Source organism: Wolffia australiana, chromosome 2, assembly GCF_029677425.1.
Source record: "Wolffia australiana isolate 7733 chromosome 2, ASM2967742v1".
NCBI classification, from domain to species: Eukaryota; Viridiplantae; Streptophyta; class Magnoliopsida; order Alismatales; family Araceae; genus Wolffia; species Wolffia australiana.
The window spans coordinates 12,274,664-12,299,485 of record NC_135836.1 but is presented as its reverse complement, the minus strand read 5'-3'; the positions used below and the strand labels follow the sequence as shown (position 1 = coordinate 12,299,485).

Below are 24,822 nucleotides of genomic sequence, written 5' to 3'. Positions count from 1 at the left end.
TCCTAGACTCCGCATGTACCTTCCACATATGTTTCAATCGAGAAGCATTCACCTCACTTCATCTAATGCAGTGTCGTCCTCATGGGAAGCAACTCCTATTGCAAATTCAAGGCATTGGAAATGTTTCCATGAAGATGTTTGATGGCAAAATTCATACCCTGAGTAATGTCAGATATGTCCCTGAGCTGAAGAGAAACCTTATATCTCTCACCACGTTGGACTCTCAAGGCTACAAGTTCATCGGAGAAGGAGGTATTCTTAAAGTTTGTAAAGGGTCTTTGGTTATACTTAAAGGTCATCAAAAGGTGGAAAACTTTATTGTTCTTGATGGACATACTGTTATGGGTGATGCAGCATTGGTTGGCTTAACACACTCTTTTCAAAGCACTACCAAATTATGGCATATGCGGTTAGGACACATGGGCTAGCAATGAATGGCAGAGTTATGCAGACGTGGCCTTCTTGACGGAGTGAAGACAACTACTCTGGAGTTTTGTGAACACTACTTATATGGCAAACATGTTCGCTTCAGCTTCTTAGCAGGTCATCACAAATCTATTGGGATCCTAGACTATGTCCACTCAGACATTTGGGGGCCATCAAGTCCCCCATCGCAAGGAGGACCCCATACATGTTAACCTTAATTAATGACTACTTAAGGAAGGTATGGGATTATTTTCTGAGGAATAAGTCTGAGGCATTACAATGGTTTACAGAAGGGAAAATTATGGTAAATAAATAGACTAGAAAGCGTGTTAAAATTATTGGAACGGATAATGGGATGGAGTATTGTTCAAATCAATTTCAGGAGTTCTGTAAATCTGAAGGCATCCTAAGGCATCTCACAATCCGTCATACACCGCAACTGAGCGGTGTATGTGAGAGAATGATCGCACAATCCTTGAGAAGGTACGTTGTCTGTTGTCAAATGCTTCTCTACCAAAACAATTATGGGCTGAAGCAGTAAACATGGCAGTGTACCTCATCAATCGATCTCCATCTTTAGCTATCGGGAAACAAACAACCCAAGAAGTATGGTGTGGATCTCCCAGTGACTACGCCTTCCTCAGGATCTTTGGCTGCCCTACATATGCTAAAATCAACAATGGTGAGCTTGATCCTCGCTCTATCAAGTTCATTTTTCGTGGATTTAAACCAGGAGTAAAAGGATATAAATTATATCAGCCTGAGGATCGCAAAATCATTTACAGCAGAGATGTTGTATTTGATGAAGCTGCACTTATGAAGCCATCATCATTGAATCCATAAATTAGGAATTCACAATTGCCCTCTGTAGATCAAAATGCTGAAATAGAGATTCCAAATCCTCCATCAAAGCTCTCTCATGATGTTGGACATACTGTCCCTACCAATGTCCTCTTGTCTTCTCCTGCTCAAGATGTAGCAGTCAATTTGAGTTACTCTATTGCTAGGGATCAAGCTCTAAGGGAGATACACCCTCCATTGAGATATGCGCACACAGATTGTGTAACATATGCATTGGCCATTGCTGAAGAAATAGACAACTCATCTGAGCATTCATATTTTGAGGAAGCAATTCAGTCAAAAGCCTCGGCTAAATGGATTTCGGCTATGGAGGAAATGGAATCACTATAATGAAATTGCACCTGGGATCTAGTTGAACTTCCAAGCAACAAGAAAGTTATACGCTGAAAATGGATCTACAAACACAAACAAGGCATTCCGGGTGTTGAAGAACCCAGGTACAAAGCTAGACTAGTAGGAAAAGGCTTCAGTCAAATTTCAGGGATTGATTACAATGACATATTTTCTACGGTGGCCAAACATTCCTCTATTCGTGTCGTTCTTGCTCTGACTGCTCATAATTATTATCAGTTATCAATGGCTATGTGGACTCTGATTTTGCTGGATATCTCGATAAACGGAGATCTCTCACTGGTTATCTGTTTACTTTTGGAGAGACTGCTATGTCGTGGAAAGCATCACTCCAGAGTACCACCACATTGTCAACCACAAAAGCCGAGTACATGGCTATTACAGAGGCAGTCAAAGAAGGCATTTGGCTCAAAGCTTTCTTCAGTGAGCTATGCAATATTGAGACGGTAATCAGTTTATTCTCAGATAACCGGAGTGCTATACATCTCTCAAAGGACCAAATGTTTCATCACTCCAGAGTACCACCACATTGTCAACCACAAAAGCCGAGTACATGGCTATTACAGAGGCAGTCAAAGAAGGCATTTGGCTCAAAGCTTTCTTCAGTGAGCTATGCAATATTGAGACGGTAATCAGTTTATTCTCAGATAGCCAGAGTGCTATACATCTCTCAAAGGACCAAATGTTGCATGAACACACAAAGCATATTGATGTACGCTGTCACTTTGTGCGTGAATATTTCTTGAGAGGAGATTTAAGTATCAAGAAGATACGTACTCATGAGAACCCCGTGATGTACTTAGGAGAAATACCTGTAGGTGCCATGACAGCGGAATCAACACCTTCAGCTCCTAGAATCACCTTTGGAAAAGGATGGATGGGATCCAGCAAGCCTGAGGCTCCCTCTATGGCTCAGGGACCTGGAAGACCATGTAAGCCGCTCGTTTCACAGGATGGTGGTTGCCCTTGTTCATATGCTATTTATAGGGATGAACCATAACCTCCCTTAAGCATACTAAAACCCTAAGTGTACTCGTCTTCCATGGAAAAGACATTGATACCCTTTATCCCATATTGTCAAACTGGTCAACAATCCAACACCCAGCTGACATGTTGACCAAGCCCTTACCTCAGAACAAATTTGATCTCTGTCAGCGGCACATTGGGCTCCATCGTCATTAATCTTTTGGCACTCCACATTTTCGGTCAAGGACGAGATATGTTAAATCTGACAGTCGACGGGATACCAAGTTGCATTTTTTTATGTTACTTACAGTGCTATAAATTATCCCCATTTCAGAAATCTTTGTATCTCATTCTCTCTGAATAATATTGTCAGTATTTTGAGTTGTCTTCTTTTTTATCTTCGTCTACGCATTTCTAACTCCATCGAGTCTTCTTGTCCTACCTCAATGTTGTGAAAGTAAAACAGAAAGAGAGAGGGACAGAAAAACGGAGTGAGAGAGCGAGCGAGCGAGCGAGCGAGAGAGAGAAAGAGAGAGAGAGAGAGAGAGAGAGAGAGAGAGAGAGAGAGAGAGAGAGAGAGAGAGAGAGAGAGAGAGAGAGAGAGAGAGAGAGAGAGAGGGATATCGACAGAGAGAGAGGGAGAGGGAGAGGGAGAGGGAGAGAAAGAGAGAGAGCGCGAGAGATAGAGAGAGAGAGCAATCTATAATAGGGAAAGTGCAACGGCAACAGAGGGCAAGAAATGAGCTGGCGCTTCGTCCTCCTCACGCTTCCCATGGCATCCTAAGACAAAGGCGCGCCACCCTCGCGACCCTCCCATCCTGCGCGAGCACTGTGGCCTATTCCTGCGCGCTCCGACACTTAGCAAATGCAGGAATAAAGCACGAAGAGATCACCCAATTGACCCCTGTCTGTCCACACCGACGACAGGCATCATGTCGTTGTTCAGGAGAGAGCTCTTGGTGAAAGCTTTCCTCTGTATTCTCGCACTGGCGGCCACCTCCGTAAGCGCCCATGGAAAAAGAAATGTTAGCAGCGTCGAATACGATGGCCGCTCCCTTATTATCAACGGCAAGAGACAGCTGCTTTTCTCGGGCTCAATTCATTATCCTCGCAGCACTCCGGAAGTAAGATTTAACTTCTATTTAGTTTCCTCTCATTTGTTTGCCTCATCATATCTCTTTCCATGCACTCTTATCGTGCAAATAGATGTGGCCGAAGATCATTGCTAAAGCAAAACAAGGAGGGTTGAACGTGATCCAAACCTACGTTTTCTGGAATCTCCACGAGCCCCAGAGAGGCCAGGTCTGAAAAATCGACCTTTTTTGTGCATTTATAGTGTCTCCAGATGTTGACGAACTCGCCATCATCATCTGTCTTCCCTGTCGTTTGTCCAAGGTGTAATACAATCTTGCACTGCAGTTCAATTTTCAAGGAAGGAATGATCTCGTCAAGTTCATCAAGCTGATTCATGCGCAAGGATTATACGTGACGTTGCGTATCGGGCCCTTCATCGAAGCAGAATGGAACTTCGGGTGCAGATTTCTTCCATGGCTGCCAAATTCTTCAGTTTCTCGTTCGTCCTAACCATGCAGCGATGATTTGTAGGGGTTTTCCGTTTTGGTTGAAGGAGGTGGAGAACATAACTTTCCGCACAGACAACCCTCCTTTCAAGGTAATTTTTTTCGAATCAAACTCAACGGAGGAATGTTAACTAGGGAAACCTTGAAAACTGTGATAACTTTCATTTTCAATTTGCAGTACCACATGAAGACCTTCACTAAGATGATCGTGAATATGATGAAGAACGAGAAGCTGTTCCTTCCTCAGGGCGGTCCGATCATATTAGCACAGGTTTGATGCCATCAAATGCGGTTTTTCTTCTGTTCTTGAGATTGACTTCAAAATCGGCGCAACGGCGCAGATCGAGAACGAGTACAACAATGTGGCGCTTGCGTTCAAGGAAGACGGCTCGAGGTACGTCCAATGGGCGGGCAAGATGGCTGTGAGCCTGAAAACAGGAGTCCCCTGGATCATGTGCAAGCAGAAGGATGCTCCGGATCCAGTGGTAAGTATTAAAGCTAAAAAAATATTACGTCGATAAAAACCTGAGTAATCTGCGATGCCTTAGACAGAATTCATCTGTGATTCGTTTAACTAGATAACCAATCATCACCTAATTAACAGATGATTAATTAGGCTGAAGATTATGTGTTTTCAGATGGAGGTATCGAGGAAGATCAGAAAACAAGTATATCATTAGCATATCTGCACTTCTTAAAAAATAGAAATAGGAATAACTAAGGGCACTTTCATTTTAAGACACAACTATAACTGAAGGTACAATGTAACAGTGATCTTCGTGATCCTCCAATCTCGTGTCATTCTTGATCTCCCTAAGATGTGATTCATTGGACATAATATTTTGCATTTTCAGATTAACTCTTGCAACGGGAGGAACTGTGGAGACACGTTCACCGGGCCGAACAAGCCTCACAAGCCCGTTTTATGGACTGAAAACTGGACAGCTCAGTAAGTTAAAGAGAAAAAAACATGAACCATCTTTCAACTTTAAGAATTTTCAGGTAGATATACTGACAAAGGAAGAAAAAAAAATTGGTTCTTGCCGAGCGCAGGTATAGGGTTTTCGGGGATCCACCATCGCAGAGATCAGCCGAGGACCTCGCCTACTCCGTCGCGCGGTTCTTCTCCAAAAACGGCACTCTTACAAACTATTACATGGCACGACGCTTCTCCCTAAATAAAATCCATAATAATATTTTAGAAGTGAGTTATCTTACGAACTCAATTGAATATACAGTATTACGGTGGGACGAACTTTGGCAGAACGGGCTCCTCCTTCGCTATGACCCGGTACTATGACGAAGCCCCGATTGACGAATTCGGTAATCTCCTCTCCTCAATTTTACTCTAATTTTCAATGGATATTTTTATCTAATATCTGGGATAATGAAGGCCTGAAGAAGGAACCAAAATGGGGCCATCTGAGGGACTTGCACAAGGCTTTGAAACTCAGCCAGAAAGCTTTGCTCTGGGGAACGAACACTGCCCAAAACCTTGGCGAAGATCTTGAGGTATCATTCCTTGCACAGTTTAGCCTGAAAAATGCGGATACTTATAATCAATCTCCTGTAGGCCCGGGTGTACCAAAAAGAAGGAACTCCCGTCTGCGCGGCTTTCCTCACCAACACCAACCCAAGAATCGACAAGATCGCTACTTTCAGAGGAGTAGATTACTTCCTTCCTCACCGTTCGATCAGCATCTTGCCGGATTGCAAGACTGAGATCTATAACACTCAGCGGGTAGGCAGTTTTGTCTGCTCCCTTTTCTTTTATTTCAGAAATAGAGGAATCCCTTTGACTGCGTTTTAACAAGTGATTACTCCCTTTGACACTGGTTAAACAGGTGAATTCTCAGCACAGCGCAAGAACCTATCATCTGTTCAAGCAAGCCAGCCAGAACCCTGAGTGGATGATGTTTCAGGAGGCCATCCCAACCGTTACACAAACCCACATTAAAGCCGACAAGCCGTTGGAGCTTATGAATCTCACCAAGGACACCACGGATTACGTGTGGTATACTACGAGGTTAGAGAATTGAACACTGTTTTCATCAACATAGTTGTCCAATTCTTTCGCCAATGATTGTTGTTAATGATCGGTAAAGAAAAAAGTTTTCTCTATTACGTAAAAAAAAAGATTCTAAGTTTCAAACCCTGCCGCCGCTGCCGCAGCTTCAACCTGGAAGATGAAGATTTACCGATGCGTCGCGATATCCGCCCGGTGATTCAAGTTTCCAGTCTCGGTCATGCCTTGCATGGTTTCGTAAACGACGTCTACATCGGTATTTACTTGATATCCATTTTTGACGCTTGAATCAAACCCATATTTAAATTCGAAGTGCGAATCTGGTGCAAGTTCATATCTGAAAAAAGGGTGACACTAAGTTCTTTGAAAATTGACTCGTCTGAGGGTGGAAAGAAAGATATTGAAACCAGAGTTTAAAATGATTTCTACATCGGTATGACTCGATATCCATATCCTCATCAAACTGCTGTGTAACTCCCGCTTTCATACTCTCCCCATGAATCAAACCCATACATGAACTGAAGCTGAGATACTGATGCGAGTTCATATCTTTAAAAGGCTGGCGATGACTTCTTGGAAATTTCATTCTTCAGACGGTGGGGGTAGAAGATAAACTAATTTAGTGATTGAAATCGAAGTTCGAAACTTTTCTCAGTAGTTTCTTCGGTTTGCTCCCATAAAAGAAAGGACCTGGATACGGCAAAAATAACTCATTGAATATAATTACTATCCTCCATAGTTGAGAAGTTTAGGGTCGAATCTTAAGCATTATCTTAATAATTAATCGCGTATATGATGCTTGACAGGTTCGGCGCATGGAACCCATATCGACAAGAGTTTCTCCTTCTCAAAACCTGCAAATCTGAAGGCAGGAACGAATCATATCTCTCTCTTGGGCATGACGATCGGGCTTCCGGTAAGATAAATCCTTTATCAAAAGCAACAAAAATGGCCATGTGTTATTATTTCTGACGCTTGTCTGTCTCTTCCTCTCTGGATGAAGGATAGTGGAGCTCTTCTTGAGCGTAGAATCGCCGGCGTTCATAGAGTTGTCGTCCAAGGCCTGAACACTGGAACTCTGGACCTTTCAGCCAACGTCTGGGGACACGAAGTAATGATCCTCCTAAATTAAAACATTCTTTTTTTTTTCTTTCTGCCGATGTCGTGTTTTATAACGTGGTTTGCACCTGTTTTAACGTCCGCTGAAGGTCGGCATGGTGGGAGAGAAGCTGAGGGTGTACAACCAGCGTGGATCTCACCGGGTTCAGTGGACCAAGGCCAAGAAGAACTCTCCTGTCACATGGTATAAGGTGCGTCAAGAACAGAGTTTTATTTTTTGACGATCTGGGTTCCGTGAAAATTAATATATATTTCGAATGAAAGATGCTGTATTCATATTTTTCGCCCATTTTGATCTTCAGATGTACTTCGACGCGCCTCATGGAAATGACCCAGTGGCCATAGACATGGGAAGCATGGGTAAAGGAATGGTGTGGATCAATGGAGAGAGCATAGGCCGGTACTGGGTCTCTTATCTCTCCCCACTTGGAAAGTCATCCCAATCTATGTGAGAATCGACTTCTTGCTAGCTTCTTACTTCAGAACATAAAATCTAGAAATAAATGAAAGATAACAATAAAAGGCTTCTTCCTGAGACTACCTGAAGAACAAGCCCTGATATTTACTGCACCAGGTATCACGTTCCGCGAGCGTTTTTGAGGCCTAAAGGAAATTTGATGGTGGTATTTGAGGAGACAATGGGGAATCCAGAGGAGATAACTTTCGTCACTGTTAGGAGGGACAACAAGTGCTCGGTTGTCTCTGAGTTCCACCCCGCTCGGGTGACTTCTTGGGCAAGGGAGAACAGCCATGTTCACGCTGTCGTCGAAGATGTGAAGCCCAGGGCTCAGCTCAAGTGCGATGAAGGCAAGGTGGTGAACTCTGTCGTGTTTGCCAGCTTTGGGAACCCGGGTGGTGCTTGCGGAAACCTCACCGTCGGCTCTTGCCACGCTCCGGCCACCAGGAGCGTCGTCGAGAAGGTCCTCTCTCTCTCTCTCGCTCTCTCTCTCTCTCTCTCTCGCTCGCTCTCTCTCTCTCTCTCGCTCGCTCTCTCGCTATTTCGCTCGCTCCGTCGCTCTCTCACTCTCTCTCTCTCTCTTTCTCTCTCTATCTCTCTCTGGCTCGCTCGCTCTCTCGCTATTTCGCTCTCTCTCTCTCTCTCGCTCGCTCGCTCTATCTCTATCTCTCTCTCCCTCTCTCACTCTCGTTCTCTCTCGCGCGCGCTCTCCCTCTCTCTCTATCTCTATCTCTCTCTCCTTCTCTCGCTCTTTCTCCCTCTCTCTGTCTCGCTATCTGGCTCTCTCTCTCTCTCTATCTATCTATCTATCTATCTATCTATCTATCTATCTATCTATCTATCTGTCTATTTCTCTCTCTCTCTCTCTCTTTCTGTCTACGTAAATATCATATCAAAGCCGGAGTTATCTATTATCCATCTCCCAACCATCCATCCGTCTATAAACATCTATCTCTGTTGTCATCTACCTATAAACATCTACACATCTCTCTCGCTCGACGACTTCTCGACTGATTTGAGGTGCGCTGGTGCTGGTTTTGACAGGCGTGCCTGGGAAAGACAACATGCATGCTTCCGGTGAAGGGCGAGGCTTACGGGGCCGACCCAGACTGCCCGGGGACGACGAGCACTCTCGCAGTGCAAGTCAAATGTTCTCGAAGGAACTCCAAACAGTAGCCAATAAGAATAAGAAGAAGACGAAGAAGAAGAAGAAAGACCTATCAAATCCCGACCCCCCACCAAAAAGTTCCCTTTCTTTCGTTGCAAACTGTAACATTCGTCAATTGGAAGAGCCTCGATGCCAGATCGACTCATTTTTCAATTACTCTATTCATTTTTACGGGAATGAGAAGTCTCCATTATTTTACCGGCACCTAAGAAATATTCTGCGATTTATCCAAGTTCACGTTGCTTTTTTATCAATTTAGGATTGGGTTGAACAAACAGTACTGCTTTCTTTTGAAGTAAAACGTAGGACTGCATTTGATTGCATGGTTTGGGACTTTTGAAGTGGTATCAGAGCCTAATAAGTATTATTCAGAAAAAAAAAGGATAAAACATGACTCAAGAGTTGGAGATGGGATCTGCGGGGAAAGATGAAAAAGGAATTTACAGGATCGTCCGCACCGGCCAACAAATGACCCACCAAGAAATAAACGGCCTCCGCAGGCCAACCCACCAAGAAAAATGAACTTTTCAGGCAGGACCTCGCCTGTCCATGTTTAAGACAGATCGAAAGAGCCCTGACCTTCATTGATAGCATAAAGCAGCTTAACTAGCATAATTTCCTGCAGATGGAGGTCAAACACTTAAGAAAATTGATGACCCAGATGAATAATAAAAAAATTTCAAGAACTTTTACTCAAGATAATCGTACCTTAGATGAATAAGGAGGCAGCTTGAGATAGTTGGCGCACGTCATCACGCTGGGCAGGTCATCGTCGGCCGACTCAGAGGCATTGGCACCAGCTGATCCAGCGGCTCCAGAAGAAGGATGCTGGAGAATGGAAGAAAATTCAGAAAAAAAACGAAAATTATACAACTTCTGAGGGATATTGTTCAATCATTGATTTACCTTTCTCACGATAGTCAGCTTCGGGTTAAGCACGGCGAGGCCGCCGGGAGGGAGACGGGGAGCTCCGGTCACGAACTGGCAGAAGGCACGCTGCTGCTCTTGAGTGAACTCTCCCATGATCTCAAGCAGCTGCAGTGGAGAAAATAAGGAAATAAATACAGATAAAAGTCAAACTACAGATAAAACATACTAAGTACATTAAGGATGGGAGGGCTCTTTGCGGTGTAACCGTGATCAAATTTGATGTGATCATGGAGGGTGTCAGCCTGAAACGTTACAAATGAGATGAATTTTAGAAAGGTCTAGAATACTCTAGAATTTGAGCAAATTTAGATCCCAAGTGAGTGGTGAAAAACGTTCGAAGGTTCCTGTATCACCTCCCAGAGTTCCCTGTGACCACACAGCAGATAGTCCAGCTCCTCCGGGGAGAAAATTTGGAGTGATGATATATCAAACACCTGAAAAAATCAGTAGGTCAAATTTTGATCCGATGATATTTTGATGAAATTAGTCAAGGAAATAATTCGGTGCTAATTACTTGGTTGAATCCGGCTCTGAACGCTTCTATTTGGCGGGAGATCCCTGTCTTGACAGTCGCATCAACCACCAAAGAGATGTACTCTTCCAAATTATTAATATCAACCTAAATAATGCAGCAGAAAAAAATTAAGGACAAGTATTATCAGAGACACAATAAAAGGAAAATAATTAGTGTACCCTACCGTCGTATTCTCCTCTCCCTCTTTCAGAACGTAATCCGGATAACCAGGAAGTGTAAAACCAAGGCATAAATCTACAACAGAGGCCCCTCGAAATTTTATTTGTGTGGCCATTTCCTCCTCACTAAGCTGGGCTGAAGACTCCAGGTGCTGTTTCCGGCGGACCAGGAGCTGCATCTCTAGCAGAGTCTTTCCAAGCTCAGGATCAAACGACGATATGTTAAGCAAATCCAACTCCTGCACAAGGAAAGATGAATTTTTTTACCAATATCCTATTGAAACCAGGGTTTAGATTGAACGATTTAAAATCAAGGTTCATACCTGACCCAGAACAAGCTTATAGAAGGCCGTTGAGAGCGGGAGATCCAAGAGACGCCCATCCTGCAGAGCCTTCGCGACAACCCGGCCAATTAAGCGAAAGTAATCGACCACTTTTGAGAAGAGGCTGCCATCAGCACAGTCAACGGAGGATGCCCATGGACGGGGGAACAGACCAAGGGGGGCATCAACAAGATCTTCTGACCTAGCCTCAGAGGAATTCGATCTCCACAAGCCCAGCTTCTTCTTCTGCAGATCATGACTCAGCAGAGTGTAGAACTCGAGCGTGGGGCCCAGCCCAGTGCCGACTTCACCAAAATATTCAACCTCAAGAACAGTCTTTTGGCTCGCGTACATCTCCATGACCTTGGCAGCGGAATCCAGAATATGACTCCTCGAGACTCGAACCTTCTGCCGCTGCAGTCTGCCGATCCTCACCTCTCTCTCGTGGCCAGAGTTGTGCCCATCTGCCCCCCTTTGCTGCTGTAGACGATGAAGGGCACGAGAGAGCCCGAACGCCGTCGAATAGAAGAAGTCCCTCCTCGTCTCAAAGGGGAATAGGAAGGGGCAAGCCCTAGGAAGCTGGTAGCACCATGACGGAAGACTTCCGCTGCAGAGCGCAAGTGCGTCTTGGATCTGCCGAGCAAGCTTAGGGTACAACTTGTTGCTGATGAACTCTACGACAGGGACCTTCGGGCCTGTTACCATGCTGAGTTCACTGAAGTCTGAGATTTCTCCTTGGACAAAAGCATCTGATGCAGCAAGAATCCTTAGGCGCGGGGCAAGCTGGTTCAATCCTTCCAGCACACGAAGTAAAGCCAAGATGTTGTAGGTGCTGTTAGACTTATCCAGGTCACAAGGGAGATCCCCCTCCATAATGCTCTCCAGACTAGATCTGTGGTGTTGCAACTTCGAGTCTGAACTGGAATCCAAAGCTGGGTTATATCTGTTGCCGGAGGACTTTGCTGCCATCTGAGAACTCTGATCATTCTGCCCATCTGCCCTTTGATAGGTTATCGTATAGATGTCGCCCCAGAGCCTGCTGCCATCACCACTGGCAAAGTCAGCATTCATCGATCTCTCATCTTCGTCTTCCTCCAGCACCAGCTGCCGCTGGACGGCCTGGTAGATGGTCAGGTGGCGGTTAAGCGGCTTGCCATTGGACAAGAAAACTAGCTTTGGAGGATCATTGGAGGTGGAGTTAAAAGTAAAGCCTCTGCGATCTCGACCACTGCGAGTGCCTCTACCACTGCCCCCAGAGACAAGCCCCGCGATAGCAGCCGCAGCAAATGACATGGCTCCCCTCGTATTAGCTGAACCACTGCCCCGGAACTCAGCAGGTTCAACAGATTTGGTTGAACCGGATTGACAAGTGGTGCGGGATGAAGGCTCCTGGTTCTCAGATGTTGGGGTAGTCGTGCCATCACCCCCGTCTTCACCCAATTTAACATCGTGAACCTTTTCAGGAGTGCAGTTTGGAAGAGTGTCATCTCTCAGCACCTGGAGTGGCAAAAGAACTTTTGCTCAGGATATATAACAAAAATACATCACGGATGATCAAAATCTAGGGAAAACTGAGCAATTATACAAAGAATATATATTCTTTTTGGGGTGGCCTAGATACCTCTTCATCATCATCATCGTCATCATCAAACTCATCTTCTGACATATCATCGTCATCAAGAACCAAACTGTCATCAATTTCCACAGGGGATATGCCAAGCTCATCCTGCCAATCAAAATACCGTTTTAGAAGTAGATCATCAGAACAGAGTGCCAACACTGTACCAAAGACACAATTTGATGCAAAGATCAAAACAGGGGCAATAATTTGTCCTTTGATTTTAATGCATCAGACAAAATCAGTAGAAAAACACCGCAAAACGAAAAAATTGAAAATCAGAAAAGCGAGGAAAATGCTCAAACATGCCAATTGGGAATGGAAGAATAAAATGAGTAGTCATAGAGAAACAAATTAAACCTCTGAACTGTAATCAGATTCAAGGGGCTTCCTGTGGGCGACTTTCTCTGCAGATGGCTTCTCACGCAACGAGCCCCTGGTTCGAGGACCTTTTGTTCCCTCTGAAGCAGATCTCATAACAGCCTTACCCTTCGCTTTTGATGAACTTGCATTGACCTCTTGAGCACTTTTCTTAGTTGAACCACTTCCCGCCAAGGATCTAGATCGGGTTGAATAGCAAGGGCCAGTTGAAGCAGGCGGGGTTGAAAGCCCAGGAGCATCAGAGCCCCCAGAGGAATACTTATGTCCAGCATCACTTCGCTGGATCCTCGGCCAGAGAAACTCTTCAATGGCAGCTAAACTTGCCAGAGGATCGATGAGAACAACATTTGAAGAGTAATCGCGGACGCTCTTTTCGCCTGGCGCTCTACAGAGCCTTAGCTTGAAGGGCTGAGACAGGGCGCTTAGCCCATATGAAAGCCGCGGGCCTCCGCTAGAAGATCGTGAATGGCTGAGAACCACTGGGAAACGTTCCAGAGATGATAGAGCGCTCTGCAGCTTCTGAACCAATGGCGTCATCAGGAGTTCGCTGCCTACAGCAAGGTTCTGTGGGAGAGCAATGGCAATGAAGGATTTGAATCTTTCTTTGGCTAGCTGTTGAAGCCTCGACAAGTCCGTACCAGACTTCTTTTCTCTTGTAAAGCAGCCGCATAGGTAATTCAACAAGGCTTCAACAACTCCACTCCCGATGAACTCAAACGTTGATACACCATCTGATTTCTGTAGCTCGTTCAGCAGCTCAGTGATTATGGCATTCATTTCTTCCTCTTTGTCGTTAGATCTCACTTCTTCAATGGCAGCGTTCAACCTACCGCAAAGATCTTTCAAGAGAAGGAGCTCACTCGTTAACCCACTGCTAGGGTTTGCGGAGAAATACTTATCCCTGAAGGATTTTGCTTTTGCACTGACAGCTGACCGGAGGGTAGGATTGACTCCAGTAATTTCCGCTTGCCCATTCCCTGAATCTTCAACTGGATTCCCATCCAAACATGGCGCACGACGTCGAGCATGGGATGAAGCACCGTTGGAACCATCCTCGCTGGTGGCAGACTGCACTGGAACCGAGCCCGAAGAATCGGGCAAGATCAGTGAGCTAATGGCATGAACCACGCCTTCTCTCACAAACAATTTTGAGAACGTTTCCGGAAGTTTGTCCATGAGGATCTCCGCAATCTGAAGCGCAGGAATTAACACGTGCGGATCTTTCCACGCTAAGACTCCAGACAAGAAACTACACAAAAATAAACAAATAAATAGGTCAAACCAGATTTTGATATCTCCAGCATAATATGCGGACAAAAGAAAATTTAAGGCACCTGGACACGTTTGTGACGCTTATCAGAGATTGGATCATCTCTGCATCGCTGAAGTACATTAACTTTCCAATTACAGAGAGGCATTTGTGGCGCACTGGCCCGTTAACACTGGATCCATAAACCTGAGATCAACAACAATTAGAAAGTAAGTTCTTTTAAAATCCATTTGTGACAGGAAATTCATAATTGCAGACCTTAATAAGAAGGGGAAGCAAATCGACTCCAAACTGTTGCAATAGTTCTGGCTGATCCTGCAGCAGCTTCTCCCTGGCAGATATTTCAACAGGCGTAGAACTAGAACTATTTAGCTTAGAAGAACTGCTTGCTGATGATCTCCTCATCGTAGAACCTTTTGTAAATACATTGATCGACGAAGGAACTGTTATCATTCCATGAGGCAATGGAGGAAGTAGCGCATCTGCCAGATTCATGATTTCAAATATCTAAAACGCAGAAGATAAAAACAATATCAGTTAATAAAAACGGGAAACCCTAAAAAAGAGGAAAACAAATTGTCGAGAAAAAAATGGGAAAATCATTGCCATACCTGCTCTGGGGGTCTCGTAATGTTGGAAGCCAGACCATACCCTGCAAGAATATCCTTCAAAGTCCCACTAATACTGTGAAGAAGTAAAGTCTTAGCTCCTAATGGCGACCCACTAGCACATGTCGATAGGAGTCGGATCAAACCCTGAAGTAAAATCTCTGCGTTTAGCATCGTACCAAAAAAAACCATCTTTCCCAAAGAAAAAAATATTTCATAATTATTTGTTTTCCTTCTCACCGTGTAAGTTGCCGAACTGAGAGAGGCTTGACCCCCACCAGAATGGCTAGGCGAAATAACAGCGGCCGCTTGTGTAACCAACCCATGATTGCATAATTCGTCCAGTTTTTCTGGACACGAAGCAAATCCCTCTGCAATGCGAGTCAGGCACACAGATGCATGCTCAAGTACCTGCCAGGTTCAAAACACTTACTAATTAAATAAATAAAGCCGAGCTTAAAAGCACAAAAGAAATCATTTCCACCTTAGAATCATGATGGTAAAGGAGATTTGTGAGCAAAGGAACGGCTTCCATCACGTAGTCAGCAGCATCGTACGGTATCTTCTTGCACATATTTGCAGCAGTAGACAAGGCCACCCTCTGAAACGACCCAATCAAGTAATATATAAAAAAATGATTTTTCAACAGAGATAATTCGACATCAACAAAAACCCATTACAAGGATCAGCAATTTCAGCACCTGAACTCCAGTGGAGAAAAAATCAAGATAAGAAAGGACAGCCATCAGAGCCCCGGCACGCAGACACGCGGTCGGGTGTTCCTGAGATATCTTCTTCAGGGCTTGCAAGGACTGGAAACAAATCACCAACTCAGCTCAATCCAAAGAACAAAAGAACATCAAAACCAAGCACAATTCACCAAAAAATCAAGACACCTGTTCGGCTAAGTCCATGTACTCAATGGTGAGAAGTCTAGAGCAGAGGCAAGGAACAGCACCATAATGCACAACAGCAGCACAAGATGATGGCAGCACATCACAGAGATGAGTAATTGCCCTCGCAGCCAGCAGCATAATATCAGGATTAGACTCGTGATTAAGCAGCCCGACGAGCACGGGCACGAAGGTATCAACAGAGAAGGAACCCAAGGAATCCTCAGTTCCAATTGAGAGCATGTCACAGAGCTGGGTCAGAGCCTCCACCTGCCTCCCTTCCTCGCCCTCTGCCCTCAACCCAGACAAGATCTTCTTCAGCCGGCCGCTCTGATGCGAAGATGACGCGCCCGAGATCGCCGAAGACGGGAGGAGATCGTCGAGGCCGGCGCCGAGCTTCCGAAGGAGCCCCTGAAGGGCGCTGCTGGCCGAGGTGAAATTCTGGTGAAGTATCCCGGCGCCGCCGTCGCTGTCGTCATCGCCGCCGCCGTCTCCGTCTCCGTCTCCGCGCCCGCCGGCGTCGATGTTCAATCCTAGAATTCTCTCTGCAACTCTGTCCCTTTCCCTTGCCCTAGAGACATCCTGCTCCTTCTCCTTCCCCTTGTCCGCCGAATCCCTCTCGCGGTCGGCCTGGCGGCCCTTGCCGGAGCCCCGGCGCCGCCCCTCGATCTCTCTGCGACCCGCGGAAGACTCTGTACTGTCCATGGCCCTCACCGCCCCTGAAGAAGCCGAAGATTCCTGAGAGAGCGCGCTCTGCCTGGAACGGGTGATGATGGAGGAGACGAAGGCGGCGGTGCGTTGTCGCTTGGAAGCGCGCGTTAAAGGGGGTTGAGAAGCCGCGGACAAGGAGGCCTCCGCCCGCTTCCGGCCACGCGTTTCCATGCAATAAAGAGAACCCCTTTGCAAGCAACGATCAAGTCCCAAGCATCTCTGCGCGAACGCGACGGTAATCGCAAAGATCAAACAAATTTTCTTCAATCTCGAAACGAAATCGGTATATTTCAGAGAAAAAAAGACGAAATCGGACGGATTTCGAGAAGAGGGATCCAACGCTTCACCCTGAATCGACGGATGAACTCACCGAAGATCGAGAGGAGATCGAGAGGTGTTAGAGATGAGCGGCGCTGTCCGAGGGTTGAAAGGGGCACCGCCTCGCGATGGCGGCGATCATCGACAGAGAACTCCTCAGGAGCCGCTCCCACGTATCGGCGCAGAAGTAGACGAACGGCACGGAGGAATTTATAATCTCCGAAAATTGGTAAAAATAGAAGAAATTATTTAATCAATCGCGGGATTCGAACCGGCGACCTGTATAAAGGGGACGAGTTTGTCACGTGAGACCTCGGCTGGGCCGTTGGATGCGTGATGGACGGCGGGGATCCGTCGCTGAGGCGCTTTTCAAAAAAAATCGCGGGGTATACTGGGCCGTTCGATGCGCGATGGACGGTGGGGATTAGATTTTGGAGGGGGTGACCGATTCATAAGGTGCGTAGATGGTGGGGAGACTGTTTACACAGAAAGTGGAGATTTGGTTTTCTTCTTGAAGTAGAGTTTTTCTTGGAATTTAAATTGAGTCGCAGTTGCATGCAAAAACTTTCCAGAATGTAATTCCTTACTAAGTTGTCCTGGGATAAGTTGCCTTCCGGTTTCTTTTTTTTTTGTTTTAGCCCTTGAATTATAATTACAACAATATCTTGTTTTCGATTAAAGTGGATACTTTGATTGCTGGTTTTGATGTGTCATGATTTATCTTGAAGCAGTAACAAAATGTCAAAGTTGGTTTGGTAATTCATTCTCTACTTCAAATCCTTGTAATGAGCAGGGTGTTTTTCCTCAAAATCTTTTGTTTCTGATTGATATCAAAATGAACTACATTGTTAGATTTGGGTCTTGTGTATCCTTTGGATAATCCTTCATTTTCAGTGCATCTGTCCTAGACGAACAATTTCTGTCCAACGCACTGGTATAATTGTATGGCATACACATATACATGGTTGTTCTGTTCTGTTCGTTTTAAAAGAATAAAAAAATTGCACAAAAGAACTGCACAGGGCCTTGTTCTTTGTTTTGTTCTTTTCTTTTTCAAAAACGAACAAAATTTCATACATTCGCACAAATTTGCACATTCGCACAAAACTAGAACAAAATTCTCACAAAGCGAACAAAAGAACCGCACATGGGTCTGTGCGATGTTCTGTTCGAATTTGTTTTTGTTCTGTTCGGAAAACCGAACATAACAAACAATTCGCACAAATTCGCACAAAAAGAACAGAACAACCATGTCTATATAGATGCCAAGCTCACATTGCACATCTCATTCCAAATTTATGTATACAAGTCTTATTGATATTAACTGTGACAAGATTATACTATGGCAATTAATTATCTTTAAAAAAGTATCATAAATATTCCTATGTCTGGGATATTCGAGAAAGACATTGAAATAGCTAAATATGTATCATTTCTGTATTTCACATGGCTGAAACCACAAGGGCCAAAAGTTGCAGTATAGCCTTGATCTTGTGGTAAGAATCAAGGAGCCTTCACCAGCACATCAGAAGTCATTGGAGTATACTAGAAAAAAATAGTGGGGTTGATCAATGAGAGAGCACATTGTGTCATATTTTCAAAAAACTTTATACCAAGCTGATTTGCTGCCTCCTCATAGAGTATGATGTGTGTGACGTCAGTATCAATCATGCCCAATGAGGGGAAAATCATCGATGTGGATGGAGACATGGATGAGGCTGAGCCTATCTAAGGCTAGTGTGATGCCTCCTGAATCTACACCCAAGAATTGGAAGGGTTTCAATGTCATCATCTTGCTATCCCCTTGGATTTCGTACAAGACATCCATTGCATTGTCCATGCTCATCATTGCCCATGGGTAGACTGCCATGCAGTCGACTCCTACATTCACCAAGTAGTCCTACTTGGACCGATCACAATGGATTGTCGCTATTGACTTGGGGATCGACTTTCCCTTGTGATTATTTATGTTCTTCCAGTGGTTCTTATGGTCATTGACGCATGGGCCAAAATTCAAGGGGGCCAAGTGGCCCTCTCTACACACTAGCCCCTCCTTGCAATTTAACAGACCACTCTGCCCAATGATTCATCGAGCCCTCCATGACGGCATACGCTACCTAAAGGTCATTATAGTGACACTACTCTAGCACAACAAGTGCCTAGGGCTCGAGCCCCCCTATGAAGTGGCGGAGCATAATAATCGTTCGAATAATTATCATATTTACATCAACTCATATAATAGTTATTGATTGGCCCTAGACTTTAATCAACTCCATATAATAATTATGGATTAGGGTTACATATAATAAAACAATTGTCAATACCTTATAACTCACATCCTCAACTATTGTGGCTACAAGATCTCTATGATATGGTAATTGGACATAGAGAAGGGCTTCTCCGGTAATAGCGAGACCGATGCCGAGAAAGGGTGATACCAAGATATATATATATAGAAATATAGTGAGAGTGAGATACAGAGTGAATCATAGAGCAACAAAGAGAGCTAGAGAGTCCCAAAGAGAGAAATTAAAAAGAAGAGAGCAATTGACTAAGTGAAATAAATGATGGATATTATGTGGTCGTCAAACTATTCTGACTTCCACGTCATATCTAAGTTCATCAATCTTAATATTTATTCATGACTATTCTTAAATGATGTTTATAATGAAGTCATAGAATATATGTAATGAATTGGCAAATTATGATAATATCATAATGTAGTGAACAATTTTCATTCAACATGTATTCTATATTCCTATTTTAAACATACTCGAGATGGACATCATCTTATTCTGGAAGAATATCTCTATGTGATCCTACTGATATTATAAATATGAATGATTTGGTGGCCATTAGAGTTAAGACCAAATTGATGGATTGTACGAGCTACTTAAGGAAATATTTCATTGAATTGATACACATTAATCTTTAAATGATATTATACCTAAATTTTAATCAGGTTGATTCATGTTACAAACATACTAGTGGTCTTTATATGTGAGACACAAAAGACGTGTTGTGGATGGACAAATATGTTTTGACTATGAATTATAGTCCCCTAATCAAAGGGATTCAAATAATCCTTAGTTTGCATATATCAGGATGTGCACGAAGACTCTTGAGTGGTCAGGATGGGATCATTTGCACTCAATATAAGATTATATTCATTCAAAGAAGAAGATGCATTAAATTCCTGGCTAGTGTAGTGAAAATATTGGAGTCTCACATCGACAAAAGATTATACATTCATAATAACTGATGATGGCAATGGCTCCATGAAAGATTGTGTTTACTCTATAGCTTCTAGACCACGAGGTGTAACTGGGCACCCCATGGCAGGAAACTTAACCTATCAATTAGGCTAAATTGATCCTTGATTAATTAATTTACACTACAGTGTAGTAAATTTAAATACTTATAATTAAATATCAATAAGTCATTAAATTTATTAACTAGACTACTGAAGGGGCCAAGAGGGCCACACACACAAACTCTATGGATGTTATTGGATCTACTGAAGTTATAAGTACTTTTGTAAAAGTTAAAAATTAAGTATAAATTGAGGGATACCAATTTCTGGTGCCCATTTTGGCAAGATCTGGGCAGCCTTCCCATATCTTCTTCCCTTATATTTCTCCCCCTTCTAGTGGACTGGATGGTGAGAAGATCAACTTGATTTTTATGTATGATTGAAGAAGTTTAAGGGTAGATACATTGTTCAAGTGATCATTTGGATAGGTCTAAAAGATAGACATGTGAACAGCTTCAGGATACTCTATTATTGTGGAAAGTGATAGTAGAATCAGTTCCATCCGAGGTGATGTGATCATCTTTAGTTTTTTTCATTTAATATGATTCAAAATTGATGATTTATGCTTTGCAAATTATTATATCTTCAATCAAGCCCATAAAACCCAATGATGGGGGACCATCGCGCTGATGCCGACACTGACACTAGACGAGCCCCCACTTTGAGCTGCTCGTGCCGACGTACGCGACCCAGGATTCAAGTATTCGTCATGATCTCTCGTAAGTTTTCTTTGTTATTTTTACTTAATTGTAATTTTCAGGACAATTGGATGGGGCCGTCGTTTTGGGCCTCGTCCATATCTCCGTTTCCGTTTTTTGAAATACGTGTAGAGAGGAGGACCACGCGATGGTTTCCTCCTCTAAGGTTGGCCTCTTGGCACCCTTCCTCCCTATATAAGGCGAAGGTATGCCCAAGGGGGAGGTAGAGAGTTTTGAAAGAAATCCACTGTTTGTTTGTTTTTTTTCTTTTCCTGTCGTTTTCTTTCCTTAGAGAGAAACCTAGTGCAATTTCCCATCTAGCGCAACCGTCTCTTCCAGCGCCGCCCCTCCCCATCTCCAGATCAGATCTGGGAGAGGAGCATCGCCAAAGACACTCGTCGTCGCCGGCTGGTTGGCCCACAGATCGCCCTTCGCAAGAGCCCCACCGGCCGTCACTCGGCGGCGTCTCTTGTTCATCCTCACCGATGGCGGATCGCCTGGTCCAGCCGCGTCGGTGCGGAGTCTGTAGCGCGCATTGCCTTGGCTGTGGCTTCCTCATACACCCACGGTCGATCGGGCATTTCTCCGAGCTCGCCCCGACCAACGCGCACCGCGGGCCTTACGTTAAATTCGTAGCTCGCAGCTCTGCGCGACCGGGAACCCCCTTTAGGAGAGTTCATGCAGCTGAGTGCGTTCTCTCCACGACGCCCCGCGTGAGAACGGCTGCCCCACCGTGCCTGGTGCTGCTTGGCCGCGGCTCACGGCGCCTTCGCACACCGCCCACCGATTACTACGCGCGCGGCGCAGCACAACCCTGCAAGCCACTGCCTTCATACGTATTTGTCATACCCTGCAAGCCACTGCCTTCATACATGATAACTCCTATTGAGCAAGATTGCCATACGCTGGTGCTGCCTGCAGCCTCAACACTATCTGCCTAGGCGCCGTTGGTGTCTCTCCATCGGGCGCACTTCATCGCCCCCTGCTACGACACGGGGTTTGGGAATTCTCACGAACGATAGTTGCTACTGGGCGTCCCCTATGGCGTGCCAAAACTGGTTAGTTCCTGCTCTATCCCCTCCCTTTCATTCAGTATTATTGCTTCCTTCAGTACCGGCGCCCCCTATCGTATTCCTCTGCTGATTTTATCGATAAAGTTTGGATAGGATAACCACTGTTGTCGAGGGGTAGGCTTTTCTTTGCGATTGACGATTGGATTGCTGTCGTCGGGGGGAAACTCTGTCGGGCTGTAAAACGCCTCTCTCGTCGTAATAGATCGTGTAGGTTTTGAGGGTCATCTGGAGTCTGTCCTGATCTATTCATCTGTCGGCATTTACTGAATTCTCCACCTTCGTCGGACCGTACTTATAGCTCGGTAGAGTTCTTAAATTTGCATTCATTAGCATTAACAAGATCACCTATCACGCATAGTCGTGACATAATACGTGCCGTCGATCCCCGCTGACAACGTATTACATCACCCAAAAATAAAGAGAGAGAGAGAGAGTATATATGTAAATTTTCATAGAGATATTAAGAGTGCGACATAGAAAGGGAGAGATAAAGTTTGAAAGAGATAGTGGGAGAATGAAGTCAGCCAAGTGGGGGAATAGATAGGTGGCCATTTTTCAGTGCCTTAAGTTTTGACATAAAATAAAAATTCTAAATCAACCAAGTCACCACACAGAAAAGAGAAAATAAATCATGCTCTTACCTGATTGATGGGGACACTATCTGGATAAAAGAACAAAGATAAGATGTGACAATGCACGACTTGCAACAGAAATGTGACTGATCTTCTTATATCTTAGGGATGTGAGAAAACTGTACACCATAACTCGCTTGTCACTGATGATCATGAGTCTTGTCACATATCTGACGTCCTTTTTAGGACCTATTAACCTTGCTATTAAGCTCCTCCACCATTTCAAGGAGGTCGTGCTTGGAATTATGGATTTGATCGACTACATCTAAGATATTTTGTGTAGAATAATTTCATCAAATAAAAAATAGGTCTTAAAATTGAAAAATAGACTAGATCACATCTCATTTGCACAAATTGAATACACCAGTTCTTGGTTCCATAAATGAGCATCTTCAAACCATTAAACTGTCTAATCTCTAGGCACAAAAGTTATCTTTAAAGCATTATATCTCCTTTTCTATCCCTTAACTGTGATGTCAAAAATCTGATTTTCTTATCATGTGATCTCGCCAGAAGCAACACTTGGGAGGAATATGAGAAAAATATGAGGGTGCCAAAAATGGCTCAAATGGGTAATAAATGCGAGTACCCCATCACTTTATAAACCTCTAGACATTTTCACTGGGAATTTTTTGAAAATATTACCAAACATAAAACATATCCTTTAACATCCAAAATTCCTATGTGTGCAACCTTTTTGGCCCATGCATCAACTTAGTCAATAAGTCTTGTTTCCTAATGACCTTTGTTGGCAAAGCTTACTAGATACCTATATCAACTTATGGATCAATTAATAAATTATCTATTTGTTCCATGGGATCTGTAAAGTTAGATGCTTGTTGGATACTAAACTACACCTTGTGGTCTAGTATGTATAAAGAGTATGTTGCCTATCTCATATCACTTTTATTGTCATTGGTAACCTTGCACATATAATCCTTCGTTCGCACAAGACTCTTAAATGACTTAGGGTACAGTTAACCATCAAACCCTAAAATGGCATTCTAGTTGCTACCAATATATGTTGAAATTGATTGATATTATGTGGTCGTTAAGACAATTAAACCACCATGTTGATTTAAGTTCATAGAATAAAATATTACATTCATTATTATTCCAGTGTGATATTTATTATGAAGTCAATGAAAACATGTAATGACACAGTGAATCATGATGAGATCATAATACAGTGATCACTAGTCTTAAAACATGTATTCTAAATATTCCTATTGAAGTGATAGTTGAGATGGATGTTAAATTATTTGGATAGAATAGCACTAACTTATCCTACTTATTCCATAAGTATAGATGATCATGCGCCTATTAGTGCGGTGACACTAAGGACACATAGTGGGTGCTCTTTGTAGAAAGAATTCACTAAATTGTTCTGTATGTATTCCTGAATGGCATTATACCTAAACGTCAGTTAGGTTGATTCATGTCACGGTTGAATAAGTGATCCACTAACATGAGACACCAAGGACACCACGTGAATGGATGGTTACATTTTTATTACGACTTACAAGCCTCTAATCATGTGATTCAAATAAGTCATAGTTCAGGTGTTATAAGAAGCTCACAAAGATGATTGAGTGAACAAAAAAGAACATCCGCTCCTCAGTATTAGAGGAGATTGACTCAAGGAAGATGATGCAACAAATCCCTAGCCAAGGTAGTAAGGATATTGGAGGGGGCGTTCTCCAATGACCCCATGGGATTCAAACAAGTCATTGCTTGGACATAGTATGAAGCCCATGGAGATGATTGAGTGGTCAAGAAGGGATCATCTACCCAAGATCATCTGCCCCTCGGTATTAGAGGAGAGTGACTCAAGGAAGACAACGCAACAAATCCCTAGCCAAGGTAGTAAGGATATTGGAGGGGGAGTTCTCCAATGATCCCCATGGGATTCAAACAAGTCATAGCTTGGACGTAGTAAGAAGCTCACAGAGATGATTAAGTGGTCAAGAGGGGATTATCTGCCCCCCGTATAAGAGGAGATTGACTCAAGGAAGACAATGTAGAAAATCCCTAGTTAGGGTAGTGAGGATATTGGAGAAGACATTCTCCAATGGTCCCTGTTACGCATTAGTGCTAATCGAATGATGGATTAGGGTTTGACAGTAAACCATACCCTGAGTCATTCAAGAGTCTCTTACGGATGATAAATTATACATATACGGTAGCCGATGACTGTAAGATTCCGTGAGAGACTTCAAACACTACTAAGTATTTTCTAGGGCACGAGGAGTAGTTGGACACCTATTGATTGGTTTAAATCAATCCTTAGTCAATTAACCTATATGTTGATTCATAGAAATATATGTAGTCGGCACGCCAATCACACATGTTATATCTTGTTCCAGGTTCACTAATAAAACAAATTCATTATAATGCACTTGATGCT

General features: G+C 43.8%; 2 protein-coding genes across 2 annotated transcripts; one reads left to right on the top strand and one right to left on the bottom strand.

The window, feature by feature from the left end:
• The first annotated feature begins 3,168 nt into the window (after positions 1 to 3,168).
• Positions 3,169 to 9,224, top strand: LOC144716884 (beta-galactosidase 11-like). The gene is made up of 19 exons (XM_078592150.1): positions 3,169 to 3,728; positions 3,811 to 3,906; positions 4,024 to 4,136; positions 4,210 to 4,276; positions 4,363 to 4,455; positions 4,526 to 4,669; positions 5,039 to 5,133; positions 5,238 to 5,343; positions 5,423 to 5,507; positions 5,578 to 5,696; positions 5,758 to 5,925; positions 6,029 to 6,210; positions 6,357 to 6,466; positions 7,017 to 7,126; positions 7,214 to 7,321; positions 7,419 to 7,520; positions 7,632 to 7,777; positions 7,904 to 8,249; positions 8,831 to 9,224. Exons 1-19 carry the CDS (start codon positions 3,537 to 3,539, stop codon positions 8,960 to 8,962), a joined length of 2,514 nt encoding a protein of 837 aa, XP_078448276.1. The 5' UTR covers positions 3,169 to 3,536; the 3' UTR covers positions 8,963 to 9,224.
• A 72-nt stretch (positions 9,225 to 9,296) lies between these two features.
• On the bottom strand, positions 9,297 to 16,906 carry KAK (HECT ubiquitin protein ligase family protein KAK). The gene is made up of 18 exons (XM_078592149.1): positions 16,752 to 16,906; positions 15,674 to 16,600; positions 15,479 to 15,589; positions 15,262 to 15,378; positions 15,018 to 15,188; positions 14,781 to 14,924; positions 14,428 to 14,676; positions 14,234 to 14,355; positions 12,879 to 14,148; positions 12,522 to 12,626; positions 10,901 to 12,397; positions 10,583 to 10,816; positions 10,399 to 10,503; positions 10,238 to 10,318; positions 10,058 to 10,126; positions 9,861 to 9,989; positions 9,663 to 9,782; positions 9,297 to 9,573 (listed from the first exon to the last, which is right to left on the bottom strand). The coding sequence occupies exons 2-18, from the start codon at positions 16,550 to 16,552 to the stop codon at positions 9,508 to 9,510; spliced, it is 5,469 nt and encodes a 1,822-aa protein (XP_078448275.1). The 5' UTR covers positions 16,553 to 16,600; positions 16,752 to 16,906; the 3' UTR covers positions 9,297 to 9,507.
• Positions 16,907 to 24,822: the final 7,916 nt, after the last annotated feature.

Excerpts from the sequence above, each read along its gene's own strand:
- LOC144716884 (XM_078592150.1), top strand. The coding sequence starts at position 3,537 with ATGTCGTTGTTCAGGAGAGAGCTCTTGGTGAAAGCTTTCCTCTGTATT. Across the intron at positions 5,508-5,577 it reads AGCCCCGATTGACGAATTCG|GCCTGAAGAAGGAACCAAAA; the intron begins GTAATCTCCTCT and ends GGGATAATGAAG. Across the intron at positions 7,127-7,213 it reads GCATGACGATCGGGCTTCCG|GATAGTGGAGCTCTTCTTGA; the intron begins GTAAGATAAATC and ends CTCTGGATGAAG.
- KAK (XM_078592149.1), bottom strand. The coding sequence starts at position 16,552 with ATGGAAACGCGTGGCCGGAAGCGGGCGGAGGCCTCCTTGTCCGCGGCT. Across the intron at positions 12,627-12,878 it reads AATCTGATTACAGTTCAGAG|GATGAGCTTGGCATATCCCC; the intron begins GTTTAATTTGTT and ends TTTGATTGGCAG. Across the intron at positions 9,990-10,057 it reads AGAGCCCTCCCATCCTTAAT|CTGCTTGAGATCATGGGAGA; the intron begins GTACTTAGTATG and ends TCTCCACTGCAG.